A 26577-nucleotide genomic window follows, 5' to 3' on the forward strand; every position below is an offset into this window, starting at 1 on the left:
GCCCCTCAAACATTTATTTATTTATTTTTTACCTGTTGGATTAGAAAAGATGAGAAAGACTTATCTTTCCGACGATGATACAAATACAGAGGGTTTTCAACCACAGTTCATTCCAGTATAGATCAGTACAAACTTTCCAAAGGTAATTTGACCAAGGTGATCAGAACAAAGTGGGCAAAACTGTGGCACCAAGGATTCCATCTCTAGAAATTCATTATTCAGAATAACCTCAAATAACACACAGACCCCACTAACGTTGATGCTCTCAGAGAAAAAGGGAATCTGGAAACAAACACACAATAAGAGGGAATTGGCTGAATACATCACATTCTCCTGGCACAATGGCAGACTCCCCGAGGATTAAAACGGGCAGGGGATGGCAAATCCCCGCGACCCACTCACAAAGCAGGCTGCACTTGGGGGAGCATGGGGAAACGCAGGAATACGACACGCTTATACCCACGGAAAAGAACAACACACAGAGATGTACAGAGTGCTTGTTTTCTAGCCTGCGCTTCTGACCGCCTGAATTTTTTTTTACCAGGTTATCTTCCCTTTTTGATCAGTAGGCTTCTTTATAAATTTTTTTCTTAATGTTCATTTATTTTGGACAGAGAGAGAGAGAGAGAGAGACAGAGCACGAGCGGGGGAGGGGCAGAGAGAGAGGGAGACAGAATCCGAAGCAGGTTCCAGGCTCTGACCCGTCAGCACAGAGCCGGACGCGGGGCTCGAACTCACAGACCGCGCGATCACGACCTGAGCCAAAGTCGGACGCTCAACCGACTGAGCCACCCAGACGCCCCATGGTTAGTAAGCTTCTTAAGAATTTTTTAAAACTAGGGGCACCTGGTGGGTGGTTCAGTCGGTTAAGCGTCCGACTTCGGCTCAGGTCATGATCTCACGGTTCGTGGGTTTGAGCCCCGCGTCGGGCTCTTTGCCGACGGCTCGGAGCCTGGAACCTGCTGCGGATTCTCTGTCTCCCTCTCTCTCTCTCTCTCTCTGCCCCTCCCCTGCTTGTGCTCTGTCTCCCTCTGTCTCTCAAAAATAAACGTAAAAGCAAAAAAAAAATGTTTAAAACAAATTTAAAAACAAAGAATTTTTTAAAGCTAAAATAAATCTCTTTCACCCATCCGTCCCCTCCCCACCAAAAGACGTCGCTGACTGCTGGTTCTGGAAGGACCAGTAAAGCTTCTGCCAGGGCAGTGCCTCTGACCACAGCACTCTGATCATGCCCTGCCCACCTGGTACCTGGAAAAGCAGCAGCTCCAAGAAGGAAGCCCCTCCTTCTTCCTCAGAACGCCTCTGCTCCTCTCAGTTTGGCAGACCCCAGCCCTACTCTGCCCTTCACAGGCCTGAGACCACTAAGGGGCCAGCTAAGCCCTTCTGTCCCCCGGCCCCACCCAAGTCCCAACAAGTCCAGAGACGAGTCCTACCTCCTGGAACTCTCACCGTCTCCAAAGACCACTCCTTGGGGGCGGGGGGAGAAGAAGTTTCTAGAACATCCGAATTTTAAGTTCTGGAACAGCCTTTGAGGCGCACGGCTCCCGGTGGAGCGTGGCAGCCGAGACAAGCTGATGCACAGAGCGGCCAACATCAGGAGCTGTGTTCTGACTCCCAGATCCCTGTGCCACCATCCACATGCGGACAGGTGCCGAGATGTGTCTGCAAGGTGACCAGCAGCAGGGAACAGAGGCTGGAGGGGGGCCTTTCCCGCTCTCTGTCGTGACACCGGGACGCACCGGGCGCACACAGGGTGCACCCACATGGTCCGACGTCAGCGGAGACCCTCAGGGCAGCAGCCGGGGGGCCCCGGAAACGCCTCACGGTTGGGGGGCCCTCCCTCCAGCTCCCCAGCGCCCGCAACAGTTTGAGGAGAGACCAGGAGCCGCCCGGCTCCCCTCAAGGGGGCAAATTTGCACCCTGAGATAGTGGGGGGGGGGCCCATGCCGACAGCCCCCCCGACGCTGAGTGCAGGGCTGGCTTGGCTGCCACCAGCCTCCAGCGGGGCCCTCACACCCACAGGCTGCACCCCTGAGGCCCCCCACACAGCCCGCAGTGGGAGTAAAGACCCCAGCAGTCGACCCTCCCCACACCCCCCTCACCAGGCCACTCACTGCCCCTTGGTCCAACCGACCTACCCCTGATCCGTGTCCCCAGTCCTCGCCCACCGCCCCGGCCTCAGAGGCTGCATTCCAGGCCTTCACTGCCCGCAACAGGCCGGCTGTACCGCCAGGCGCCCACCCACTCTGAGGCGCCAGGAGCCCCTGCTCCGTGGGGCGGGGTCCGCACTAGAGGGTAAATGCTACCCGCGTCGCTCCCCGCCAAGTCCCCAGAAGGGAACACAGCCGGACACACGGTAGGTGCTCCACGAAGGCGTGCTGGCCGACCCAACGGAGAAACAAACACCTCCCCCTCCCAGTCGCCCCCGCCCCCTCAACACAGCGTCCTGAGCCACAGTCATCTGTCTACCCCTCCCCTGGCTGTGAGCTCCTCGGAACGACGGTGCTAGGGGAGGCTCGACCCCCGTGGCGCTCAAGCACAGCGAGTGCCCAGACAGAGCGCTGGCCCCTAGCCCTCCACGACTGCCCGCCAGCCCGGGCCCCTCTGACACTCAGCACCTCAAGGCCGGGCGCCCCAGGGCCCTCTGCACCTCACTTACGTTGCGTCCTGTTCTGCCTGCCCACGGCCAGTGCCCCCGACGGCCGGCAGCCCTCCTTGGCCACCACGACGGACCCTGCAAGGCGCGTCGAGGTGCTGGGGACACAGTGGCATGTATGCCCAGGCAGGTAGGCAGGTGACGGTGTCCCAGCATCAGGATGCAGGCCGCCTGGGGAGCGTCGTCCGGAGAGCAGCACCTCCCAATTCCCGGGGCCCGAGGTCCTGCCCGCCTGGTCCACTCGCTGCACGGCCGTTTCCTTGGACAGGAGTCCCTGTTGCATGTGGCCTACCCTCATGTCCCCCAGGAAGGGAACGGAAGCTCGGGGGCAGGGCCAGAACCCACAGCGCTCCATAGGCATTTGCAGCGCTAAAAGCCCCAACACGGGAAGCCTTCTCGGCCCCCGACCAGAGCCCCTTCCGCCCTGCTCTCGCCCCAATGTCACCTCCACGGCTCTGGCCACAGCACAAGCTGACCTTGGGAGCTGACTGGCCTCCTGGACGGAAGCTTCTGGCAGGAAGGCCAGGTGCGTACCTGTGCATGGGGAGCGGGGCGGCAGGGCACCGGTCACAGTGGAGCTCTTTGTCCATCAGCCTGGCACCTGCTGGCCCCGCGGCCCTTCTGGAAGAGCCTTCCACGTGTGACATTTCTCACATGCACGGGCCCCTCTCATCCCTAAAGGACGTCGCTTACTTGCCAAATTCCGAGTGTCCCCGACACCCCTCGCCACGACCCCCTTCCTCACCGCGGCCGCCCGCTTCGGTCTCACCCCCTGGCCCTAGCTCCGTGAGCCTCGGTTTCCCCCAGAAAAGTCAGATTCCAGGACCAAGTATCCAAGGGTAATGCCGAGCAGACGCTGCAGGGTGTGAGTCTGGGCACCTGGGACGTGGAGGGGACCGCAAGGCAGGCCTGCTGGGCGCCAGCCATCTGTGCGGCTCCCGCTGCCTCCCCCGACCGCAAGGGCCACGGAGAGCGCGTGTCCTGGGAAGGGTCCGGGACGCGGGGGCCTTTCTTGGTTTCCCTTTCTTTTTTTTTTTTTTTAAATTTTTTATTTTTAACGTTTATTTATTTTTGAGACAGAGAGAGACAGAGAATGAACAGAGGAGGGGCAGAGAGAGAGGGAGACACAGAATCTGAAACAGGCTCCAGGCTCTGAGCTATCAGCACAGAGTCCGATGTGGGGCTCGAACTCACGGACCGCGAGATCGTGACCTGGCTGAAGTCGGACGCTTAACCGACCGAGCCACCCAGGTGCCCCTTGGTTTCCCTTTCTGTTGCTCCTGCCACCGCAGCCTGTGTCCAGGCAGGACAGCACCCAGCCGTCCCCTCTGCTCCGTTCGAAAGGTGGCGCCCCAATGGGAAACGGCTCCCAGGCGGGCACCCCCCTCCAACCTTGGTCAGTCGGCAGGGTCCCCAGGGCCAGCGGTGGGTGAGGAGGGGCTGGGGGCCAGGAGGATGTGGACGCCCCGATGGGCAGCGTAGCCTTCTGGCCGGGTCCCGGGAGCCCGAGCACCACCAGGCTGAGTGCGGGGATGAATCAGGGGCACGGGAGGAGCAGTCCCGCAGTTCCCACATCCCCACGACATCTGCACGATGGCACTTGTCACACCCCTTTACCGATGAGGAGACCGGGGCTCAGAGAGGGTGATGGGCACCCCAAAGCAACCAGCCAGGCAGGGCTGGGCTGAGCCCACGTCCCACCCGGGACCCGGGGCCGCACCGCTCTCCGGTCACCTTTACCACTCTGTGCTGTGTTAATGCAACCGGTCCCAGGCCAAACCCCCCAGACCACACATACCGTGAGCCCCAAAGGTTCCCTGGGGGCCCCCAGTGCCGAGGCTATGCCAGGCACAGAGGAGACACAGGTCAAGCCGACAGCCGTGGAGCTGGCCCTCTGGACTGGCCGCCCGGCTCCAGGGCAGTCCTCTCGATGTGGGGGAGGGGGGGATTGGGCAGGGGACATGTGGCCGTGTCTGGAGACAACTCTGGCTGTCACGACTCTGGTGTCACTGGCACACGGTGGGTGGAGGCCAGGGATGCTGTCCCCACATCCTACCACGCTCAGGACGGGCCTGCAGCAGAGGTCACCCCAGCCTCAAATGTCAACAGTGCACAGAAGGGAGGGCCTGCTCTGGGGGCGGACAGAGGTGGGTGTGCCAGGGAGACAAAGGAGGGGGGTCTCCGTGGCTCCCGGGGAGGGGCTGGCCTCAGGGAGCCGGGCCAGGGAAATCCCTCTGAGGGAGGGACCTCGGGGGGCGGACAAGGGGAAGGCCCAGAGGCAGCCCCAGACAAGGGCTTGCCCTGTGACCCGCACACACAGCACGCTGTTTGTTGAGTATGTGGCCCATCCAATGAGGCGTGAAGGACCCCGCTGCCCTCCCCGCCTCCATTCAGCCCCAATGTCCCTCTCAGGGGGCACGAGCTGGAGCTTCATGCCTCCTCCAGGAAGGCCACCCTTCATGTACAGCACCGGGCCAGGGAGGAGAGGGAGCCCCTGGCCGTGGGGCTGCAGGGGGAGAGGGACGTGTTCTTTCCAGGGCAACTGGTGACAGGACACAGAGATATGCAGGAACTGGCCGTGGGACCAGTGAGCCGGGCTGGCTCGGGACCCTCTGCGCCCAGTATAGAGGGACGGGTGTCTCAGCGGCCGTCCTCAGAGCCCGTCTCTGGCCCATTAAGGTGAAGTCAAAAAGCTAAGGTCTTTGGTGTGAAACAAGTAACTGTCTCAAAGCGAGAACTCCAAGCTCAGCATTTGAAGAAGTGAACCCCTCGGCTGCTGGGCCATCCTGAGGGGACTGTCACCCCCTCCGCCTGGGGCGTCCCCTCCAAGGTAATTACAGGGAGCCAGACACGCACCGGGACCTCCAAAGCCCCACTGTCCCGGGACGAAGGGACAGTCCTTCTGTGAAAGGAGGGCCGTCACCACAACAACCCTGCCCGCCAGCCCCGGAGGGGAAGGCATGTGACCGTCTGGAAAAGCCACCTTCCCCTCGGCAGGCACACGGCCACGTGGAAAGCCCGGAAGAGCAGAGGAGAAACTGTGACCTAGACCAGAAGGCCAACGAGGAGTGGCTCCGGGCTTGGGGTTTGGGGCGATGTCCTGCTTTCTCCTTCATGCTTTCCTGTGTCGCCAGAATTTTCCAGCTTATTGTTGTGAACAAACTAAAAAATGTTTAGGATTCTGGAAAGCAACTTCTATTAACAGCCCAGAATAAAGCCTTAAGAAATCAAAAATGTACAGTGTTGGCCTTCTTCAAGGCATGTCTGCTCAGCAGGTTTTCTGGTTCCACGTTTACTGGGACACCGTGGATGGGACAGAATTGCGACAGATACAGAGAAAAACATGGGAACTAGCACAAAGGGGAGCTCCCTGAAGACACGCGGCCAAGGGGCCTCCTCCAGGCCCTCCTCAGCTCTGCGAGGCCACACACACACACCCCCCACTCTTGAATCCCAACTGGGACACCGTTTGTCTCAGTGTCACAGTTCCCTGAAACAAACAGGACACAGAGTAAACCTTTCCTTTGGTTCTATTTTATGCCACAATATTAACTGTGCCGTCTCTCTGGCTTGCTTTCCTTCATTCACTCAACAAACACGGACCACGTCTTCACCTCGGGCTTGGGCTGGGCATCCCCAGCACGGACAGCCGTGACCCAGGACCCGGGACGCTCGGGGCAGTGGGACTGACAGTCTGCAGGGGCCGTAATGGGGCAGCCCGGGGTGACACTGAGGACTGACGGCAGACAGAGCAGGAAGGCGGGGGGCGGGCAGACGGAGGGTCAGGCGGCCAGGGCACCCTCCGTGTTTGGTCGCTGCCAGCTCTGTGAGCGTCTCCGGGGAATTAGACACAATCGCCCGCCTCCCTTCTCGAAACTCGGCCCAGGCACTGAACGAACGTGTCCCTTGCCCGGGCCACATAACTGTGGGGTGACGGATCCCTCTCATTTTCCTCCCGACGTCAACTATTCCAATTCTGCCACAACACGCTCGGCACGCTGTTGCCTGCAGGGAAATACAAGTCACTTCCGTCCTGAGGTCCCTGAGCTGCACATCCGAGCTCCGAGCCCCGAGCCCGAGGCCCCGTGCGTCCGGGAGGGAGGCACCAGGGAACGGCGGCGCCCAACTGCTCATTTTAATCCTCTGTAAATCAGACAAAAACAGGCAACGCGTCCGTGATCACCGAAGGCAATGCAGTCAGTCTGCAAATCCGCGAGGAGATAAAACGCACGTTCGAGAACATTCCCCGGGGAAGGTTTCTCGGGAAGCCTGGGCCAGCCCGCATCCTTGTCCACACCGGCAAGTCTGAAGCAGTTACGTCTACACCCACGCCCTGCAGTTCCTCTACCATAAGACGTCAGGAGCAAAGATCAACGTGGGGGGTGGGGGCGCTTCAGATCCACCGTGATGAGACACCGCCTGTGGGCTGCTGTGATTCACCCTCAGTCCCTGCACCCGCGAGGGGCGGCCACGGCCTGGAGCCGTGGTATATCCACCTCTCTCCCACCTCCCGGCCCCGCTGGCCAGAACAGGCTCTCCAGAATGCACCTGCCTCTAGCCTTGACCGCACATCTGCCCCCACCCCGCTGGACACCCCACCCGGGGCGGGGAGGGGGGGGCACGAGCAGGGAGGGACCTGCCAAGACCACAAGATGACAGCGCTGAGGGCCAGCCGGCGAGGCTGCGGATAATGCCATCACGGCTCCTAACCCGTACTACTGAAGCCACACGTGAGCCGCTAACCTCCGTGACACAGAGGCCCCCACGCCGAAACAGGCCCCCGGAGGCCCATCTGTGAGGCCCAAAAGCTGAGGCCCATCTCACGTCCTGATCCCGGAGGCCAGTAGGTCGGAACCAGTCCCGGGCGGGGGGGGACACGGCGCGAGGACACCACAAGGCCATCTGTCGTCACCCACCCTGCCGCTCCCTCTCACGTCCCCAGATGGGGGCCGGCTCTCTGGCCCCCCTCCCGGTGTTAGAAGCCCCTCTGCCGTGGGGCTCAGAGCTGCAGCCAGGAAGCCGGCCCGGCCCCGCCCGTCTGAGTCATCCCGCGGCTCCACAAGTGCAAGTGTCGGCAGGAAAAGCCCGGAGACCCCGCCCCCCCGGGACGCCCGCCCGCGCCCGTAGCCCTCCAGCCCCGAGCCTGGCAGGTGAGCACCCCAGTCCACGCTGGCCTCCTGGCACCCACTCCAAAGCCCACACCCGGAGCCCGCGTCACCTTCAGAACTCAGGGTCGCTGTCACCTGCCCAACCCCACGAGGCAGGGGGACCCACGCGGGCCCCTCCAAGCTCAGGTCTCGGCTCTGCGTCTCCCGTGAGGCCCCACAGGACCCCCTTCCCCTGCCACCCCCAGGGCACCGAGTTGGAGAGGATTCGTTTCGAAGTCTGATTTCCCATCGAGAAAGTTCTGCTGACCTCGTCCAACCCCGGGGTGGCACGGACAGCCCGGAGGGGGTGACAGCACCTGTGCCCGGGGCACAGAGGCCGAGACGGAGGCCACAGAGGGGGCAGCAGGCACCCCTTTTTCCTCCTTCAGCCCCGAATCCCTTCTGATTCCTTTGCCCTCAGATTCCTCTCTGCTTGAGATCCCGACAGTGGCTGTTTCCTGCCTGGTTCACCTGGTTAATAAACCAGGTTCTTTTATTTTTTTTAATGTTTTAAAAAACGTGTTTAGTTTCAGAGAGAGAAAAAGCGAGTGCAGCCGAGGGGCAGAGAGGGAGAGAATCCCAAGCAGGCTCTGCACCGCCAGCAAAGAGCCCAACTCAGGGCTCAAACTCACCAACTGTGAGGTCATGACCGGAGCTAAAACTAGAAGTCGGACGCCTAACTGACTGAGCCACCCAGGCGCCCCACAAAAGCCAGTTTCTGAAAAGCAGGGGAGTATACAAAATGCCTTGGAGAGTCGGGTTTGCCTAAGTACTAAACGCCCCCACCCCCACCCTGCACACACGCTCGCCCCGACTGGCCTCCCCGGCCGGTGCTGAGAGCACAGGGGTTAGCGGGCAGGCCAGCGGGCATGGATGCCAAGCTCTAGGGTGCTGATGGGTGCCAGAAGTGCATGGGAAGGACACCTGGCTTAGACCAGGCTGCTGGGGCAGGGTGAGGCCTCAACACGAGGGGATCTGGTCAAACGAAACCGAGAAGGGCACACTTCCAAAGCCCCTTCTCGCCACTCTGACACCCCCTTGGGGTCATGTCCGAGTCACCTCACTCCCCTGTGCCCCTTCAGGGTCGCAGAGTGCGTTCTCTCAGGCTCTCACCGGTTTGCACGGCGTGTAAAAACAACTCTCTCGGAACCCAGGCAGCGCCCGGAGGGCTGGAACAGGGAGCTGAGGCGCTCACCACCTCACATCCCTCCCTGCTTCCCAGATCCACCTGTGGCCGACCCACGGGATCCCACCTGAGCCCGCGTCGTGGCTGGGCATGCCACAAGACGCTCTTTCTGGGTTTTCTTTCTCTTTTTCTTCTTTTTTTAATTTTTTTAACATTTTTATTTATTTTCGAGACAGAGAAGAGACAGTGTGTGAGCGGGGGAGGGGCAGAGAGGGAGAGAGGGAGACACAGAATCGGAAGGAGGCTCCAGGCTCTGAGCTGTCGGCACAGAGCCCGACACGGGGCTCGAACCCACGAACCGTGAGATCACACCCTGAGCCGAAGTCGGACGCTTAACCGACCGAGCCACCCAGGCGCCCCTTTTTTCTCTTTTTTTCTTTTTCTTTCTGGGTTTTCTCAGCAGGGGTTATTAGAGAAAGACTCGGAGGCTGGGGTTGTCAGCTTCCAAGAGCTCAGATGCAGAGACGCTGTTTCTATGGGAGGAGAATCCGGGGTGTCCCGGCCGAAGGCGGCCGTCGCCTGATGGGTCATTGCAGAGAGGGTGGAAAACCCCTCCTCGGGCTCCCCTGCCTCAGTTCCCCTGGCTGCAGGGAAAGGAAGGGGGCCCGTTTTCACACGGCTCCAAATTCACTTCGGGTTCAGAAAAAAACACCAGGCCAGGGGGCGCCTGGATGGCCCAGTGGGTTAAGCGTCCGACTCTTGATTTCAGCTCAGGTCACGATCTCACTGTCCGTGGGTTCAAGCCCCACACTGGACTCCATGCCGACAGTGCAGAGCCTGCTTGGGATTCTCTCTCTCCGTCTCTCTGCCCGTCCCTTGCTCGCTCTCTGTCTCTCAAAATAAATAAGTAAACTTAAAAAGTCTCCAGGCCGGTGGGTTGCACAAACGTGAGGAGGGAGAACAGAATCCCCGCCCCACACACAATGGATTTCCCAGGCCAACCAGGGACTCGGACAGCTGTCCCAACCCCGAAGCCCTCAGCTTCCTGCCTCCGGGGTCACCCCCGCCTGGTTTCCCCACAAACACGCTCATCTAGCGGGCCGTGAGCGGCGCTGTCCGGGCACAGAACCCAGTCACCGACGTGCCCCGCCCCGCCCGCCGCCTGCTTTCTCGGGCGTATCTGCCAGATCGTGCGGGGCCCTCGCACACACGCTGTAACTCACGGCTGGACTTCCTGTCCTGTGCGCACGCGTATACACACACACACACACACACACACACACGCCCCTGACCTCCGGCGGCCACGTGCCAGATGCACAGGAAATCGCTCAGAACAATAAACTTTCATATTTTCCATCCTCTCTTTGAAGATTTGGGGCGCTTTCACTTACATGTGAGAGAATTTTCCATGCTTGGGAGACAGAGCTGGACCGAAAAGGTGCCTCCCTCAGCTGTGTCACTGGCGTTGAGGCACAAAAGGCAAAGGTGTGCCGTCGACTCCAACCACGCCCACCTGCCCCCCACGCCCCCTCCCTCCTAAGCTGGGCCCAGGGCCACTGTCATCCCCCGAGGGGTGTGGGGAGTTGGGAGCCTTCTCCTGTGCAGTACTCAGCCCCGCAGGGGGAGCCCCCAGGGGAAAAGAGGACAACAGGGCAGGATCCCGATGGGCCACGTGGCATCACAGTGAGGGAGACGGACGCTGTGCCCAGGTGCCCAAGCGGGCAAAGCAGACCTCCGCCGTCTGACTGAACACAATGAACTCAGGGCACCGTGCTGTAGTGGGTGGAACTGTGTCCCCCAAAAGCACACGCTGAAGTCCTAACCTCCCCACCCCTGTACCTGTGAACGTGAGCCGATGTGGAAATAGAATCTTTGCAGATGTAGTGAAGATGTAAATTAAGATGGGGTCGAGAGGAGAAGGGTGGGCCCATGGTTCAGTATGACTGGTGCCCTTTCGAGAGAGAAGCCACACAGGCCACACACAGGAGAAGCCCACATGACAACAGCAGCACAGCTGGGGTGATCCGGTGCAAGCCAAGGTCCTGGGGCCACCAGAACCAGAAGAGGCAGCAAGGAGCCTTCCGAGGGAACGCAGTGTCCCTGCCAACACCTTGATTTCAGGTTTCTGGCCTCCAGAACAGCGGAGAATATATTTCTGTTGTTTTCAGCTACCGGTTTGAGGTCCTGTGTTACAGGTGACACACAGCCCATCACCTTGGGGAACGGGAGCAAACTGACTCGGCCGTGGTCCCTCCCTGAACCTAGGAAGCCCGCATTAAGTCCAGGAGGCAGCCTACAAAAAGATCTGTAGGTGAAGCAGAACCTTCCAGGAGGAGCACAGAGAGGGAGCTGGTGTTACGCACTCTGACGACAAACGCGGAACTCAAATCCTCTCTGTGCACACGCTGCGGCGGGAACCAGGAGGCAGGGGATGGGCCCAGCAGGACCTCACACAGCGCGGCCAAGAGCAATCCCAGGACGCTGCCCTAATCCCTGCCCCAGACCTCGCTGGCCCCTGACCGGACCGCCTTGCCGACCCTGGCGCCTGAGGCCCGGGGAGAATCCTGCTCAGCTCCCACGAGCTCACTTGGTTCCTAAGAAGGCCCCACCCCGTCCCCCAGAAGCTGCAGTTTCCAAGCTCCCAAATGGGGCCACTCACCAACACTCAGACCCTGGCCCCCACCCTTCACTTTGACCCACTCAAGACCCTGCTGGCTCCCGACCTCCCTGAGAAGGCTCTCTGCGGGGTCCACCCCACCTGCAACCTTCACTGTTGCACCGTATCCGGTAAGACCCGGGCCTAGGGACTATGGCTACCACCTGTCCCGAGCCACGTGCCTCTCCTCGTGACCCCACGCCCCGAGCCCTTTCTCTGGGAGGTGGCACCGGGGACTCTTAAAAACAGGGCAGGGTCACAGAAGACCCCAGAACTTCTTACTCACTCGGGCCACCTCCTCTCCCAAGAGCTATAAAGACAGAGAGAGTGTGCACTTGTGACCCTTGTAAGTGTCCCTCCTCACCTCTTGGGGCGTCATCCTCTGAGCTAGAACTGCGTCCGGTGTTCCCAAACCACTGCTCCCCACAACCTTGCCCATGGAATATTCTGGTTTTCTGAGGTGGCTCAGTACTTCTGCTGAAAGCTCCTAGACAGAGGTCACTTGTCCTCTGACAATCTGGTGGCCTTGGGGGCTCTGGTGGGGTGTCCCAGGCCGCTAGCTCGAAAGGCGCCGACATAAATAGGGGGCACCTGGGAGGTTCAGTCGCTTGAACGTCTGGCTCTTGATTTCGGCTCAGGTCATGAGCTCACTGTTCAGGCCCCGCATCGGGCTCCGCAACACTGACCGTGAGTGAACAGCCTGCTTTGGATTCTGTGTCTCCCTCTCTCTCTCTCCCTTCCCCACTCTCACTCTGCCGCTCTCAAAATAAATAAACAAACTTAAAATAAAAATCCCAGGGGCGCCTGGGCAGCTCAGTCAGTTGAGCGTCTGACTTCGGCCCAGGTCATGATCTCGCAGCTCGTGGGTTCAAGCCCTGCATCGGGCTCTGTGCTGACGGCTCAGAGCCTGGAGCCTGCTTTGGATTCTGTGTCTCCCTCTCTCTCTGACCCTCCCCCGCTCACGCTCTGTCTCTCTCTCTCTAGAACGAATAAACATTAAAAAAAGTTTTTTTACTCCTAATGTATGGATATGCCACTTTTGCTCATCACCTGCCGGTGGACACTCGGGACCTCCATCTTTCGAGTATCGTGAACTGGCCGCTATGAGCGTGGGGGTTCAAGTTCTGTTCAAGGCCCTGCTTTTACTTCATACCCCAAAGCGGGTTCCTGGATCCTATGGCAAAATTCTCCTTTTCGAGGAACCGCCATAACTGTTTCCACGGTAGCTGCACCATTTTCCATTCCAGCAGCGAACGAGGGTTCCAGATTCTCCACACCGTAGCCATCCCGTGTTTTCTGCCCTGTTTTGTTTCTGTAACAGCCATCCTAAAGGTGAGGCGGTATCTCATCGTGGCTCTGACCGGCACTTCCCTGATGACGAGAGGCGTGGAGCATCTTTTCATGTGTTTGTTGGCCCTTCGTACATCTTCTCTGGCAAGATGTCTACTCAAGTCCCCTGTCCGTTTTTTCCTCAGGTTGTTTCTCTGTTGTTGAGTTGTGGAAGCTCTTTATATATTCTAGACAGTAATCCCTTACCAGGTAGGTGATTTGTGAGTATTTCATAATGGCTTTTAAATGAGCTATTTTAAATGAGAAATTTAAATAGTTCCTCAGCACCTACAGCGTTCCTGGCAAGAAAAAGGTTTCCCAGGACGGAGCCAGATCTCTAGGCTGCGTTTCTGTTTTTCTGATCCTTCACTTACAGAATGATACAAGGCTGGAGTCAGGACGGGGGGCCTGGGGGTGACCATCCCACCTCCTTATTTCAGTGGGGACACTGAGGCCCAGGGGGGCGCTGACTCGACCGGCATCAGCAATTAGCACTTCAGGTACCACTCGGCTGCACCGCCGGGGAAACCTCACACTCTTTCCAACGCCAGAGACGCGTCGCAGCGCAGCCAAGGACAGCTGTGGCCACACCACGGCCGTGTGCGGCAGTCTCCAAAGCGGGGCTGCTGAACACGCCTTCCCTCTACGAAAACGGTCTTTCACCGCTCAGCTCGCTGATAAAACTTTATTGCCTTGCGAGAGGGTTCTTATCTCCGAATGCTAACACAGCATATGACTTTGTTTGAACTAGCTGCTGTAAGTTTACCTTACCCAAGTATCATTTAGATTACATCTTTCTTAAATCCTGAAAAAAAAAAATACAGAGGCGGAATTAAACACAAAATATTGAAAGAAGTTGGTTGGGCGTCCAACTCTTGATTTCGACTCCGCTCATGATCTCACCGTTCATGGGTTCGAGCCCCGCATCAGGCTCCATTGCTGACAGTGTGGATTTTTCTCTCTCTCTTTCTCTCTGCCCCCCCCCCCCCGCTTGCTCTCATTGTCTCAAAAACAAACTTAAGGGGCGCCTGGGTGGCGCAGTCGGTTGAGTGTCCGACTTCAGCCAGGTCACGATCTCGCGGTCCGGGAGTTCGAGCCCCGCGTCGGGCTCTGGGCTGATGGCTCAGAGCCTGGAGCCTGTTTCCGATTCTGTGTCTCCCTCTCTCTCTGCCCCTCCCCCATTCATGCTCTGTCTCTCTCTGTCCCAAAAATAAATAAATGTTGGAAAAAAAAAATTAAAAAAAAAAAAACTTAAAAAAAAGATATTGAAAAAGAAGGAAAAATCTTGATTGCTGGATAGAGGGAGGGAGGGAGGGAAGGGAAGGGAGGAAGGCAGGCCAGCCCCTGGCCAGCAGGATCTGAGCTCTCGAAGCTAAAAAGCCCCCAAGGGCATGTCAGCCAGTTTGGGGCGAGCTCCCACTGGTGCTCCCCTGCACACTGCCTCTGACTCTGACCCCTGCACTGGTTCGGGTCCCCCCCCCGCCCGATACACATTGGTCCTGCACTCCAGTTCCAATGACACGGCTCTGCAGGGACAGCTCCAAGGACCCCTTCTTCCTCATCCTGCAGTGTGGCCCCATCCCCCCCAGACTGCTCCCATGGAACCAGACACGATCCACCAGCCAGCGCAGAAGGCGGCCCTCGCAGCTGCTTGACCACAGGAAAGGGAACGGGCGGAGAAGGCCAGCCGCTCCTGCCACGTCCGGATAGCACAGGCATCCCCAGTGCGCCCTCCCCACACCCTGCAGGTGCTGTCTGCTGGCCTGTGCCGGGGGGGGGGGGGGGGGGACTGAGACACGGAGCCAGTCACCACGGGCTCCACGTTCAGGCTGGGAGTGTCTACGGGGGAGGGGGAAGGGTGGGTGGGATCTGGGAAAGCCACGGGGCCCCTCAAGGCCAGGAGGCCCCTCTCCCCGGGGCCACCTTGGGGGGCCGGGACCACTCCAAACACCCCAAGAGAGCAAACCGGCCCTGTCACCTCCACGGCTGCTATGAACCAGGCCTGAAGATCTGACGCGGGTGGTGGGGGGGGCAGGGGCTCGGCCTGGAAGATGCAGCTTGTCTCCTCGCTAACACTCGCACACGATGACGAAGCGGGTGGTGCGTCCCCGCTGACCCATTTCCGGCCTGAAGCCCACCCCATGAGATGAACGGAGAAAGCGCTCGGGCTCAGACGGCACACGGCCGAAAGGCTCGTGCAGAAGTAGCCTCGGGGTCCACCCCCACAGCCGCTGTCTGCACACTGGACAGCTTCGCGTCTGGTGGCTGCCCCTCCGAGCCCAAGGCCAGCGTGGCCCCTTTCACGGGAGGCCCGTGGTCCGTGGCACACTCGCAAGCCGGCAGGGTCCCCGGCCCTGAGGGACGGCCAAGCCAGCCAACGTGACCCTACCGCCCCTGCAGAGGTTGAAATGGTGGGTCGGGGTGGCCGCAAGGAAAGCTTATGCTTCGCCATCTGCCTTCAGAGTAGTTGGTTAAGTCGTGTGTGTGTCTCTATGAGTGTATTTGTGTATCTGCACACATATGTGTCTGTGAGCACCTGTGTCTATGCGTGTATGCACATGTCTGTATGTGCGTCCGTGTGTTTGCATGTGCATGAATGTATGCACGGATGTCTGCGTGTCCACATGTGTGTCCGTGTACATGCATGAGTGTGTGCAAGGATGCGTCTGCATATGCATGGGTGTGCATGGGTGTCTGTGTCCACGTGCATGTACACACACATAAACGCACACGTTGCGTGTATATGTCTGTGTGCATGGGCGTGTGTCCACACGTGTGTGCATGTGCATGCGTGCATATGTGTGCATGTGTGTGTATCTGTGTATGTGTGCACATGTGTACATGTGCGTGTGTATGTGTGCATGGGTGTCTGTGTCCACATGCATGTACATGTGCGTGTATACGCACACTGCGTGTATGTGCGTCTGTGTGTATGCATGTGTGCATGGGTGTCAGTGTCCACATGTGCGTGCATGTGCATGCATGCATATGTGTGCATGTGTGTGTTTCTGTGTATGTGTGCACATGTGTACATGTGCGTGTATGTGTGCATGGGTGTCTGTGTCCACATGCATGTACATGTGCGTGTATACGCACATTGCGTGTATGTGCGTCTGTGTGTATGCATGTGTGCATGGGTGTCAGTGTCCACATGTGTGTGCATGTGCATGCATGCATATGTGTGCATGTGTGTGTTTCTGTGTATGTGTGCACATGTGTACATGTGCGTGTATGTGTGCATGGGTGTCTGTGTCCACATGCATGTACATGTATACATACACTGCATATATGAGCGTCTGTATGCATGCACGTGTGCATGGGTGTCTGTGTCCACGTGCATGTACACGTGCGTGTATATGTACATTGCATGTGTGTGCGTCTGTGTGTGCATGCATGTGTGCATGGGTGTCAGTGTTCACACGTGTGTGCATGTACACGTACGTATACATACATTGTGTGTACGGGTTTGCACGGGCGTCTGCGTATTCACATATATGTACACATGCATTCATATATGCACGTGCACACACATGTGCGTTTATGTATGTCTGTGTGTGCGCACAGTGTGTATATGTGTACGTGCCTGCGTGTGTGTTTACGAAAGAATCATGGCCCCTCTCCAGGACGTCAGGAGACGTTCACGGGAGTGACAAAACAATAAAGGGCTGGTGATAGGCTTTTCCCAGCTTTGGAATGTTCACACCCAAAAAGGGGAACCGATTACCAGGTATCCACAAGTTCTTACCTGAAGCAAAAGCGTGAGAATGCGGCTCTGGAGTACACCCTCCACCTCGGGCCAAGCCCCCAGCAAGGCACGGGAGGGACCCAAAGTGGGGGGTGGGGGACATCCTGCCTCTGCGCCAGCCCCCCTCCCCCGTCCCCCACGGGAGGGCAGAGGAGCCGCTGTGCGGTCTCTGCAGGCAGACCCTCCCCCCACGCCCCTCTGGGTCGTTCCACGAATGACCCACGGATACTGCAGAGCACCTGCTGTGTACGGGGCCCCAGGCTCACGGGGGGGAAAGCAGAGGGGGTCCCCGTCATCCCCCTCAGACTCTGACCGTTCCAACCCGGGACCCCCAACCTTTCCACGCTTCCCCAGGCCACCCCAGTCACCCTCCCGAAGCAAACATCCAGAAGGCAGGTGGTCCCTTACCACACCCCTTCAGCAGCCAGGGATCTAATCCTACGGCTTTCGTGTGACCCTACGTGTTCAGGTCACAGGACCTGAAAACACCAGAAAACGAGTGCCCCCGAGGCGGTGAGCTGAGGAGAACCATGCCCAACTCAGGAATATTTTCCACACGCTCTGCCCCACACGATAAAATCTACTGGTGTTGGCATCCGAGTGCTGGCAGGGTGGAGGCCCGTGGCCCTGAGCCACACGACACAGCCCAGGTGCGACCTGCTGCTCGGCCCAGGCACCCAGCGCCCACTACCCGCCTCCTTAACAGGTTTCTGCTCTCGGGTGTCACAACGGGCGCGTCAGCCGGGCCCCAAGTGGACTTTCCGACGGGCACCACGTCCTGGATGGAGCTCGGGCGTCACCAACAAACCACCAGAGCCGGTCTATGCCCACACGTGATCTCTGTGCCACCCCCCCCACCCCCCGCCACTTCCAAAGGGCTCACCTGCCTGTGATCTTTCCCACGTTAAAAAAAAATAGTTTCCCTCGGGCTCCTGGGTGGCTCAGTCTGTTAATCACCCAGCTCTTGATTTCGGCTCAGGTCACGATCTCATGGTTCATGGGCTCGAGCCCAGCATCAGGCTCCGCAGCTGGCAGTGCAATCTGCTTGGGATCCTCTGTCTCCCTCTCCCTCTGCACACCCCCTCCCTCCCCCGCTCACGCGCACTCTGCCCTCAGACTCCCCAACAACCACGGGTGACCCACTCTCGGAGTCTCGCCGTCACTCGGCCCCCAGCCGGCTCTCTCCCAAATCTCCCCTAACAGCCACCAAAACCCCCCACAGGTCAGGGGCTCTGCCACACCCACTCCCCTGCCAGGAAGGCGCCTTCAGCTCATGATGGGAGCGGGAGTCCCCACACCCACCCTCTCCTGCACCTCCCTCCTCTTGAACTCTGTTCCGTGTTTGTCTGTGTTAATCTGATCATCCCTAGACCACAGGAGCCACACTGGCTCTCCAGGGCCTGGCACACATTAGGTCTTCGATAAAAGAAACAACTCTCCCAGGGCCGCCTGGGTGGCTCAGTTGGTTAAGCGTCCCTGGATTTCGGCTCAGGTCATGATCTCACAGTTGGTGAGATCGAGCCCTGTGTCCGGCTGTGCGCTGACAGTGGGTAAGCCTGCTTGGGATTCTGCCTCTCCTCTGCCCCTCCCCCACTAGGTCTCCGTCTCAAAATAAATAAACCTAAAAAAAAAGAAAAGAATAAACACTCCTTTGTTTCTGAGCCAGTGTTTCTTTTTCTTTTTTTTTTTTTTTAATGTTTATTTATTATTGAGAGACAGAGAGACAGAGCGTGAGCAGGGGAGGGGCAGAGAGGGGGAGACACAGAATCCGCAGCAGGCTCCAGGCTCCGAGCCGTCAGCACAGAGCCCGACGCGGGGGCTCGAACCCACGAACCGTGAGATCACGACCTGAGCCTCAGTCGGTTTGCCTAACCGGCTGAGCCACCCAGGCACCCCGGTGAGCCAGTGTTTCTAAAAGCATGTTAGCAAGTGACTATCCCCAGAGTTACCGAAGCCCTTGGATACTAACCAGCTTTGAGCAGCACCTAACTTTTCTGGAACAGTCTCTGTCACTGGAGAATCCAGTGCAACAGCTCAAACGGCTTGGGCTGGCCCATCCTTTTCTCACTGTGAAGTCTGGGAGAAAAACAGAAGACCAAACACCCAGACGCTGCCTGGTACGGGGCCATCTCTCTATTTCCTTGTTTGCAATCGCCTGTTTAAAAGTCCCTGCGATATCCTGTATTTAACTAGGCAAAATACCTTTTAAAACTTTATCAGGCCTAGACGACTTCATGCCATATACTCCCCACCAAGGTAAACAACAGAAAGGTTGCTCAATCTCATTTCACCGAGTTTCACTCTTTTCTGGCACCCCTGAGTGATCTGTCCACCAGTCATTCCCACACCCACAGGTCCGCAATGCCCACAAATGCAGGGTCACTTCCCACCAAGTGCCGTGTTCCATAAGGCACGGCTTAAGGCCCTAACCCCGCAGGCACACGCGTGTCCAAGGCGGATTAAAAATGTGCACGTTCCTCCAAGACGGACATCTGGAACGATTAAAGAAAAGTATTTGGTAGCCCCCCGGGGGGCTCAGCCGGTTAAGCGCCTGACTTCGGCTCGGGTCACAATCTCACGGTTTGTGAGTTTGAGCCCCGCGTTGGGCTCCCTGCTGTCAGCACAAACCCCGCTTTGGATCCTCTGTCCCCCTCTCTCTCTGACCCTGCCCCCCCCCATCAAAAATAAACAAACATGGGGGGGGGAAGCAAGCATTTTCTGCTTGAAGGATCCCATCGGGTTATCAGTCATAAAGCTTCAAACAATGCAAACGCCACCTTTCTAAAACGTCCAGAGTAAGGTCCCAATCACAGAATTTTAAACCTCGTTCAAAAACCGTCGCATAGACAACGAACATTTTGTACCGCTGGATATCATCCAAGAACGGCAGGTACTTGTACGTGACCGTTTCAGAAGTCAAAAACATTTTCCGGGGGCGCCTGGGCGGCTCAGTCGGTTGAGCGGCTGACTTCGGCTCAGGTCACGATCTTGCGGTCCGTGAGTTCGAGCCCCGCGTCGGGCTCTGTGCTGACAGCTCGGAGCCTGGAGCCTGCTTCGGATTCTGTGTCTCCCTCTCGCTCTGCCCCTCCCCTGTTCATGCTCTGTCTCTCTCTGTCTCGCCCAGCTCGGGCACCGCCCCCAGGTGCACCTTCCCCGGCAGGCCCCTCCGCTGGAGGCCCCCAGCCCTTCCTGGCCTGGCTCCCACAAAACCCTACTGCCTGCCTGTTCCGTCCAGCCCCTCCAGGGCAGTCATAATGCATCAGAGGCTTTAGGGCATGGCTGTAAATCCAGGAAAGCCAGTAACACTTCAGTGAAAACGGCGCGTCAGTCCGAAACAACAGCTTTCCCCATTGTTCCTTCACAAAACCTAAGAATCCACCGTGGCTCAGTCGGAAGGACTGATCTTTCGGTGCCGTGCTGTTTCTACACAAAGCTGTGCTGTTTTGGAATTACAGATTTTCCAGTTTCCAGTCACTGGCTTCCCCGGGGAGCTTTAAAAGAGCCGTCAAACGGCCTGAGGTGGTAGATCATCCCGAGGTGATCTATACTGAAACCATCCCGAACCGGAGCCGGGGATCAGGTGCGGGAAAATTCGGTTTCGCAAATAATTCTTCGAGAATTTCCTCTGAGGCAAGAGGCAGAACACGGCTCACCTCCCAGACACCAGAGGAGTACGTGTCAGTCTAAGTGCGAGAGTTCATAAAACTGTTCAATGTCCGATCAGAACCCAGTTAAAGGTAACCACTGGTTTCCAGGAGGGGGAATCAAGACTTGAGGCCCAGGGCCCGAGTGGCACAGCGTTATGTCGCCACAGGATCAGAGCCCAGCACTGGGTCCCTGAGACGGTCATTGCGGAGCACAGATCCCCAACCCACCTTCGACTGTGGTCCCCACTACAGGCCCTCCAGGCGGGCAAGCCAGCGCTCAGTAACTACCCTCTTGTGAATGAAATCCATCCCAAGCCCTGTTATCCGGCTGACGCGCTGGGGGGGAGGGGGCACATTCCTGATGCTTCAGACACACAAAACATCCACCCTTCCACACACACCGCTCCCACCAAAGCCCCGTGTGTCCCCTGTGAAATCGAAACCCTAGGATGTTGCCAACTCGCTTTCATACAGGCTCTCTCCACTCTGCTTCATCCCGCAGGTAAAGTTGTATAAGAAAAAACAAAACCGAGCGAAGGGGCATTCAGGAAAAGAGCCCTTTTTTTTTTTTAATTGGCCATTACTTGGAATATCCATCACCCTGGTTAACGGTTTTCCCCGAGGGCCTATTTATTCCTCGCTCTCTGCCCAGATTCGTATTCTCTGCCTGTAATTCACAACTTCACAGAACGTGAAATAGCCACTTGCGGATGGGCTATACGGCCCAAATTCATGTTGATGGGCTGCACCGCCTTTCCTAACTGGATCTGTAGGCTCCAGACCTTATAAGCAAACCACAGAAACTGGAAACAACCGTTTGCCACCCAACCCCGATGGCCAACTGTGAAGACAAAACAAATCGGAAAACTAACTTTTTAATGCTGGCAGGGCTCCCACAGTGATCCTGGATCGTAATGATTTATTGTTGAAATAAGTCAACCGAAACGTTGACTTCAAACGACCCACGGATCCAAGCCTTTCCTGGTGACAGTTTGGTCTCATCCTTAAGGTCACCTGGCCGCGCCAGCCGACCACGTCTCTAGGCGTAGGTCCCTTTGAGAAGCCGCCGTGTCCCCCGGTTCCCACACCCTCTATCTGTCCCCCTCTCCCTGGCCCTGCGGGTCCTGCCTGGCGCACGGGGGTCAGCAGCACAGAGGACTACATCTCTGCCGCCAACCAAGCACGTGCCCGGCTGAGCCGAGACCGTCTAAGTCTTCGGTGCGCCTCCAGCCCCAGAGAGGGCCAGCTGGGTTCCCACACCGGCTCCGCCGCCGAAGCGGGCAGGCCTCTAAGTAACACCCAAATTACAAGTCCGCGTCCAGGAGCAGAAGCCAAGATCAAACGAGGCTACGCTTTTCAAAGAGCTCCCAGACAGACAAGCACACATGAGCCGGATTGTTATTATCTGGAGGAGACAGAAAAGAGACACCAAGGGAGCGAACTCCAGCCATATTACAGGGTGACTCAGGGAACCATCCAGCAATTTCCATCCAGCGCACGGGGCGGGCAGTGACCTTTGATCTTCCCAGACAGGGGGAGGGATGGCTGACTGCCGAGCATCTCCAAGCACACCAGACAACCACTCAGTTAACCCTGGAGACCAGGTTTTAATAGCACAATCAGGAGCCACAGCCCACTGAGCAAAGGGCCAAAAAGCCCTGGTCTTGAACTTGAAGAAGCCCAGGCCTGCTCCCAGCAAAAATGCTGTGGGAAGCGGCGTGGGTACCCCTCCCACTCCCTTGGCCTAAGTGGGGAGCACGCCCCCAGCCCGAGGCACCAACCTTCCAACCGGAGGCCACAAATCCCCAGAGAGCTGCCCGGGCCCTGCCCAAATGCGCCCCGGCATGCCGGGCGGGCCCCTGGCAGGTCCCCGCGGCTCGTGGCCCTCCCGGCGGCCTGGCGGGAGCCCTGCCGGCCACTCACCGGAAACAGACACCTCCATGAGCGCCTCCAGCGGCCGGTTGTTGTCCAGGTCCCGGCTCAGCTGCAACTCGCCGGTGGCAGGGTCCAACAGCAGCAGCCGAAGCTCATTGCCCTGCAGGAAGGTGTAGTTGAGGCTGTCGGAGAGGTCGGGGTCGTGGGCCGGGATGCGGCCGATCACGCCAGTGGGGAAGCTGTTGGACTTATTGGTGACGTAGTTGTTGAAGAGGATGTGGAAGTCGGGCAGCACCGGCGGGTTGTCGTTCTGGTCCAGGAGGCGGATGTGCACGGTGGCCCGGCTCACGAGCGGGGCGGACGTGGCCTGCACCACCAGCACGTACTCCCGCCGGACCTCGAAGTCCAGCTCGACCAGAGCACGCAGGTCCCCGCTCAGCAGGTCCAGCTGGAAGACCTCGGGCACGTTGCCCTCCACGATCTGATACATGATCTGGGCGTTGGGGCCTTCGTCGGGGTCGTTGGCACGGATCCTTGCCACCACAGAGCCCACCGGGCTGTTCTCCTCCACGAACAGCTCCAGCTCGTCCCTCTCGAACACCGGGGGGTTGTCGTTAATGTCCAAGACGCTCACCTGGACTTCCACCGAGGCGCTAAGCGGGGCTGGGCTCCCCCGGTCCACGGCCAGGGCCCGAAGGTTGTACACGGCCACGTTCTCCCGGTCCAGCCGGCGCTGGGTTCGGATCACGCCGGACGTGGGCTCGATGTAGAAGTCGCCGTCACCATCGTCCCCACCCTGGAAGGTGTACAGCAGGCGGCCGTTGGGGCCCGAGTCCCGATCCGTGGCAGACACCTGGAGGACGCTGGTGGACGGCGGCACGTCCTCAAAGACGGAACCCTGGTAGAAATCCCGCAGGAAGCGGGGTGCGTTGTCGTTGGCGTCGAGGATGAGGATCTCCAGGGAGGTGGTGTCGGACTTTTGGGGGATGCCGTTGTCCCGAGCGGTGATGGCCAGCGTGTAGGCGGCCTGGTCCTCATAGTCCAGCTCGGTCATGGTGTAGACGGTGCCCGTGTCTGGGTCGATGCGGAACTGCGGAACCGGGTCCTCCAGCACGTAGGTGATGCGCGCATTCTCGCCCGTGTCCTCATCGGTGGCACCGATGACGGCAACGGAGGTGCCCACCGGCCGGTCCTCGCTGACGCTCACCGTGTAGTGTGAGCTCTGGAAGACCGGCCGGTGCGTGTTGGCGTCGGTGACGTTGATGAAGACCTGCGCGGTGTGCGAGCGCGTGCCGTCGGACGCGGCCACCGCCAGCACGTACTGCCGCTCCTGTTTGTAGTCCAGCGGCAGCGCCAGGGTGATGAGGCCGCCGCCGCTCTGGCTGCTGAGCGCGAAGCGGTTCCGGGTGTTGCCGCCCGTGAGCTGGTAGGTGATCACGCTGTTGGCGTCCCGGTCGCGGGCCCGCAGGGTCAGCACGCTGCTCCCCACGGCCGCGTCCTCGTTCAGACGCAGCTCGTACACCGGCTGCGTGAACATCGGGTCGTTGTCGTTGACGTCTAGCACCGTGATGGACACGCTGGCGGAGGAGCTCATGGGCGGGGAGCCGTGGTCCACCGCCTCCACCCCGAAGCGGTAGTGTTCCACCTCCTCGCGGTCCAGCTCCGCGCACACCGTGATCCAGCCAGAGCTGTTGTGGATCTGGAAAGGGAAGTCCGCGGGCGCCGCGGGGTCTTGGGGCCCGGGCCCAGCACCGCCGCCGGCGGAGGCCGAAGCCGTGTCCACCAGGCGGTAGCGCAGACGCGCGTTCTCCCCCGCGTCCGCGTCCACGGCCTGGATGTGCAGCACCGAGTGGCCCAGAGGCACGTTCTCCAGCACGGCTGCCTGGAAGGGGCTGCTCACAAAGATGGGGGCGTTGTCGTTCACGTCCAGCACCTGCACCAAGACCAGCCCCGAGGAGTTGATGAGCGGAGGCCGGCCCCCATCCTGGGCCTTGATGCGAAGCGTGTACTCCCTGATGGCCTCAAAGTCCAGTGGGTTGATCACATCCAGGCTGCCGCTCAGCGAATGCAGGTAGAACTGCCCCTTCAGGTTGCCGCTGACGATGCTGTAGTGGATGGCCGCGTTCTGCCCCTGGTCCCGATCGCTGGCCTGCACGCGCAGCACGGGCGTGTTGACGGCCACGTCCTCGGGCACCTGGACCACGTAGCGCTTCTCGCTGAACTGGGGGTAGTTGTCATTCTCATCCTCCACCACGATGTGCACGGTGGCTGTGGCGCTGAGCGGGCCCGGGTTGCGGCCCTGGTCGTTGGCCTCCACCAGCAGCTGGTAGGCGGCCGCCTCCTCCCGGTCCACCGTCGCGCGTGTGCGCACCACGCCCGAGCGCGGGTCGATCTCAAACACGCCTCCCGCACCCTCCAGCAGGCGGTAGCGCATGTTGGCGTTGGAGGGCGCGTCGCCGTCGGTGGCGCGGATGGTCAGCACCTCGTAGCCCACCTCCAGATTCTCACGCACGCGCTCACGGTACTCGGACTGCTCGAAGACGGGGCTGTGGTCGTTGGTGTCGCTGACCGTGACGGTGAGATAAGTGGCGGCCGAGCGCCGCGGTGAGCCGTGGTCCACCGCGCTCACCTTGAGCACGTGCGTGTCCTTGGTCTCGCGGTCCAGTGCGCGGGCCGTGCTCACCGCGCCCGTGGCGGGGTCGATGAGAAAGTAGCCGTTGGAGCGCTCATCGAACAGCGCCTCCATCTGGTAGCTCAGGCGCCCCGCCTCGCCCTCGTCCGGGTCGTGCGCGCGCAGCTCGATGACCCCGGTGCCCGCTGGCTCGTTCTCGGGCACCGATACCTGGTAGCTAGGCAGCGGGAACTGCGGGGTCGTGCTGCCGCCAGCGCCCCGCCGAGCCCGCCGCGGCCCCCCGGCCCCAGCCTGGGGCCGGCTCGGCGGCGACGGCGACGGCGACAGCGACGGGGAGGGCGTCCCCGCGGCCGCCTCCAGCGCCAGCTCCACCTGGATGGCGCCGGCCGCGCGCCGCAGGGCGCACAGCAGGCGCAGGCGGGCCGAGCCCCCGGGCGGCAGGCAGACGGGGTGGCGTGGGCAGCGGGGGCCGGGGCGCGGCGGGCAGCTGCAGGCGGGGAACGTGGTCAGGGCCGCGAGTGCCGAGTGCAGCGTGGCCCCGCCACCGCCGCCGCCGCCGCCGCCGCCCGAGGCCGGGAAGCAGAGCGCCGCGCCGGGCCCCGGCACGGTGAGCACAGCCCGCGCCCGCAGCTCAGCGCTGGGGGCCCGTCGGCTGCGGGGCCGGGCGGCGCAACCCGGGCCGTGCGCGCGCACCCTCAGGCGGAGGCTCAGTGCCGTCGGGGCGCCGCGGGCGGTCAGGCGGACGAGCAGCGGCAGCGGGCGCCCCCCCAGGCGCACGCAGCCCCGGGGCCCCGCGCCCGGCCCGCGCCGCCTCCCCGCCAGTCGCCCGTCTCGGCTCACGTCCAGCAGCTCCCGCAGCGCCCGGGGCGTGCGCGCAGCGTCCAGCGCGTAGGTCCAGCCGGGCCCGAGGGCGAAGGCGCGGGCGCCGCCGGGCACGCGCAGCTCCCAGGCGGCAGCTCGCAGCCCCAGCGCGGGCAGGGCGGCGGCCGCAGCCAGGAGCAGCAGCGCGGGCAGCACGGCCGGCTGCGGCGGCGGCGCCATGGCCCGGAGCCCGAGCCCGAGCCGGGCGCCCGAGCACAATCCATGCACCCGGCGCGGCTCCGCATGCACCCGGCGCGGCCGGGGGAGGGCTCCTGCGCGCCCGGCGCCGGGCCCTCGGGGCGGCCCGCGCCCTGCCTCCCCGGGGGCCCCGGCGGGGACACCGGGGGCCGCGCTCCCGGTCTCCCCCGCAGCTTCCACCTCGAGAGCACTTTGCGAAAGTTTGCGAAGTTGGTTTCAAGATGGCTCCTCTGCGCGTCCCGGGAGGGCGCCGCGCATCAACCTGCGGTGGCGGCGGCTCCGGGCGGCTCCAGGTGGCTCCCGCGCGGGCTCGGCCGGGCGGCGTGGGAAGCGGGGCGGGCCCGGGCGGGGCGGGGGCAGCGCTCCGGGAGCGGGCTGGGCCGCTCCGCGCCGCTCAGACCCCGGCGGCCGGCTGCTGCCTGGGCGGTGCGCTCGGCCCGCGCCCCCTCTGCCCGCGCTCTCCCCGCCCCCGGCCCCGCCGGGCCCCGCCCCCGGCCCCGCCGCGTATTGTTCGGCCCCTGGGGGGAGCCGGCCCGGAGGTGCGCGCCGGGAGGATCGCTATGGAGACGCGGGGGCGCAGCCGGGGCGGGGGCTGGAGGAAGGGCCCACTCCCCCTGCGGCCTCCCACCCGGCCTCCCCGGGAGGGGTGGGGGGGGGCGGGGCCGAGGGAGCCCGGCCGGGAAAGGCGGGGCAGGGGGCCCCCGG

General features: G+C 60.5%; 1 protein-coding gene across 1 annotated transcript in view; it reads right to left on the reverse strand.

Annotated features, from left to right (window-relative positions):
* Positions 1-25854, reverse strand: part of CELSR1 (cadherin EGF LAG seven-pass G-type receptor 1) — a 138119-nt gene extending 112265 nt beyond the window's left edge. Inside the window, exon 1 of the mRNA XM_043562926.1 lies at positions 22230-25854. Coding sequence (XP_043418861.1) covers positions 22230-25854 — 3625 coding nt within the window. The remainder of the gene's footprint in view (positions 1-22229) is intronic.
* Positions 25855-26577: the final 723 nt, after the last annotated feature.

Source organism: Prionailurus bengalensis, chromosome B4, assembly GCF_016509475.1.
Source record: "Prionailurus bengalensis isolate Pbe53 chromosome B4, Fcat_Pben_1.1_paternal_pri, whole genome shotgun sequence".
Lineage (NCBI taxonomy): Eukaryota > Metazoa > Chordata > Mammalia > Carnivora > Felidae > Prionailurus > Prionailurus bengalensis.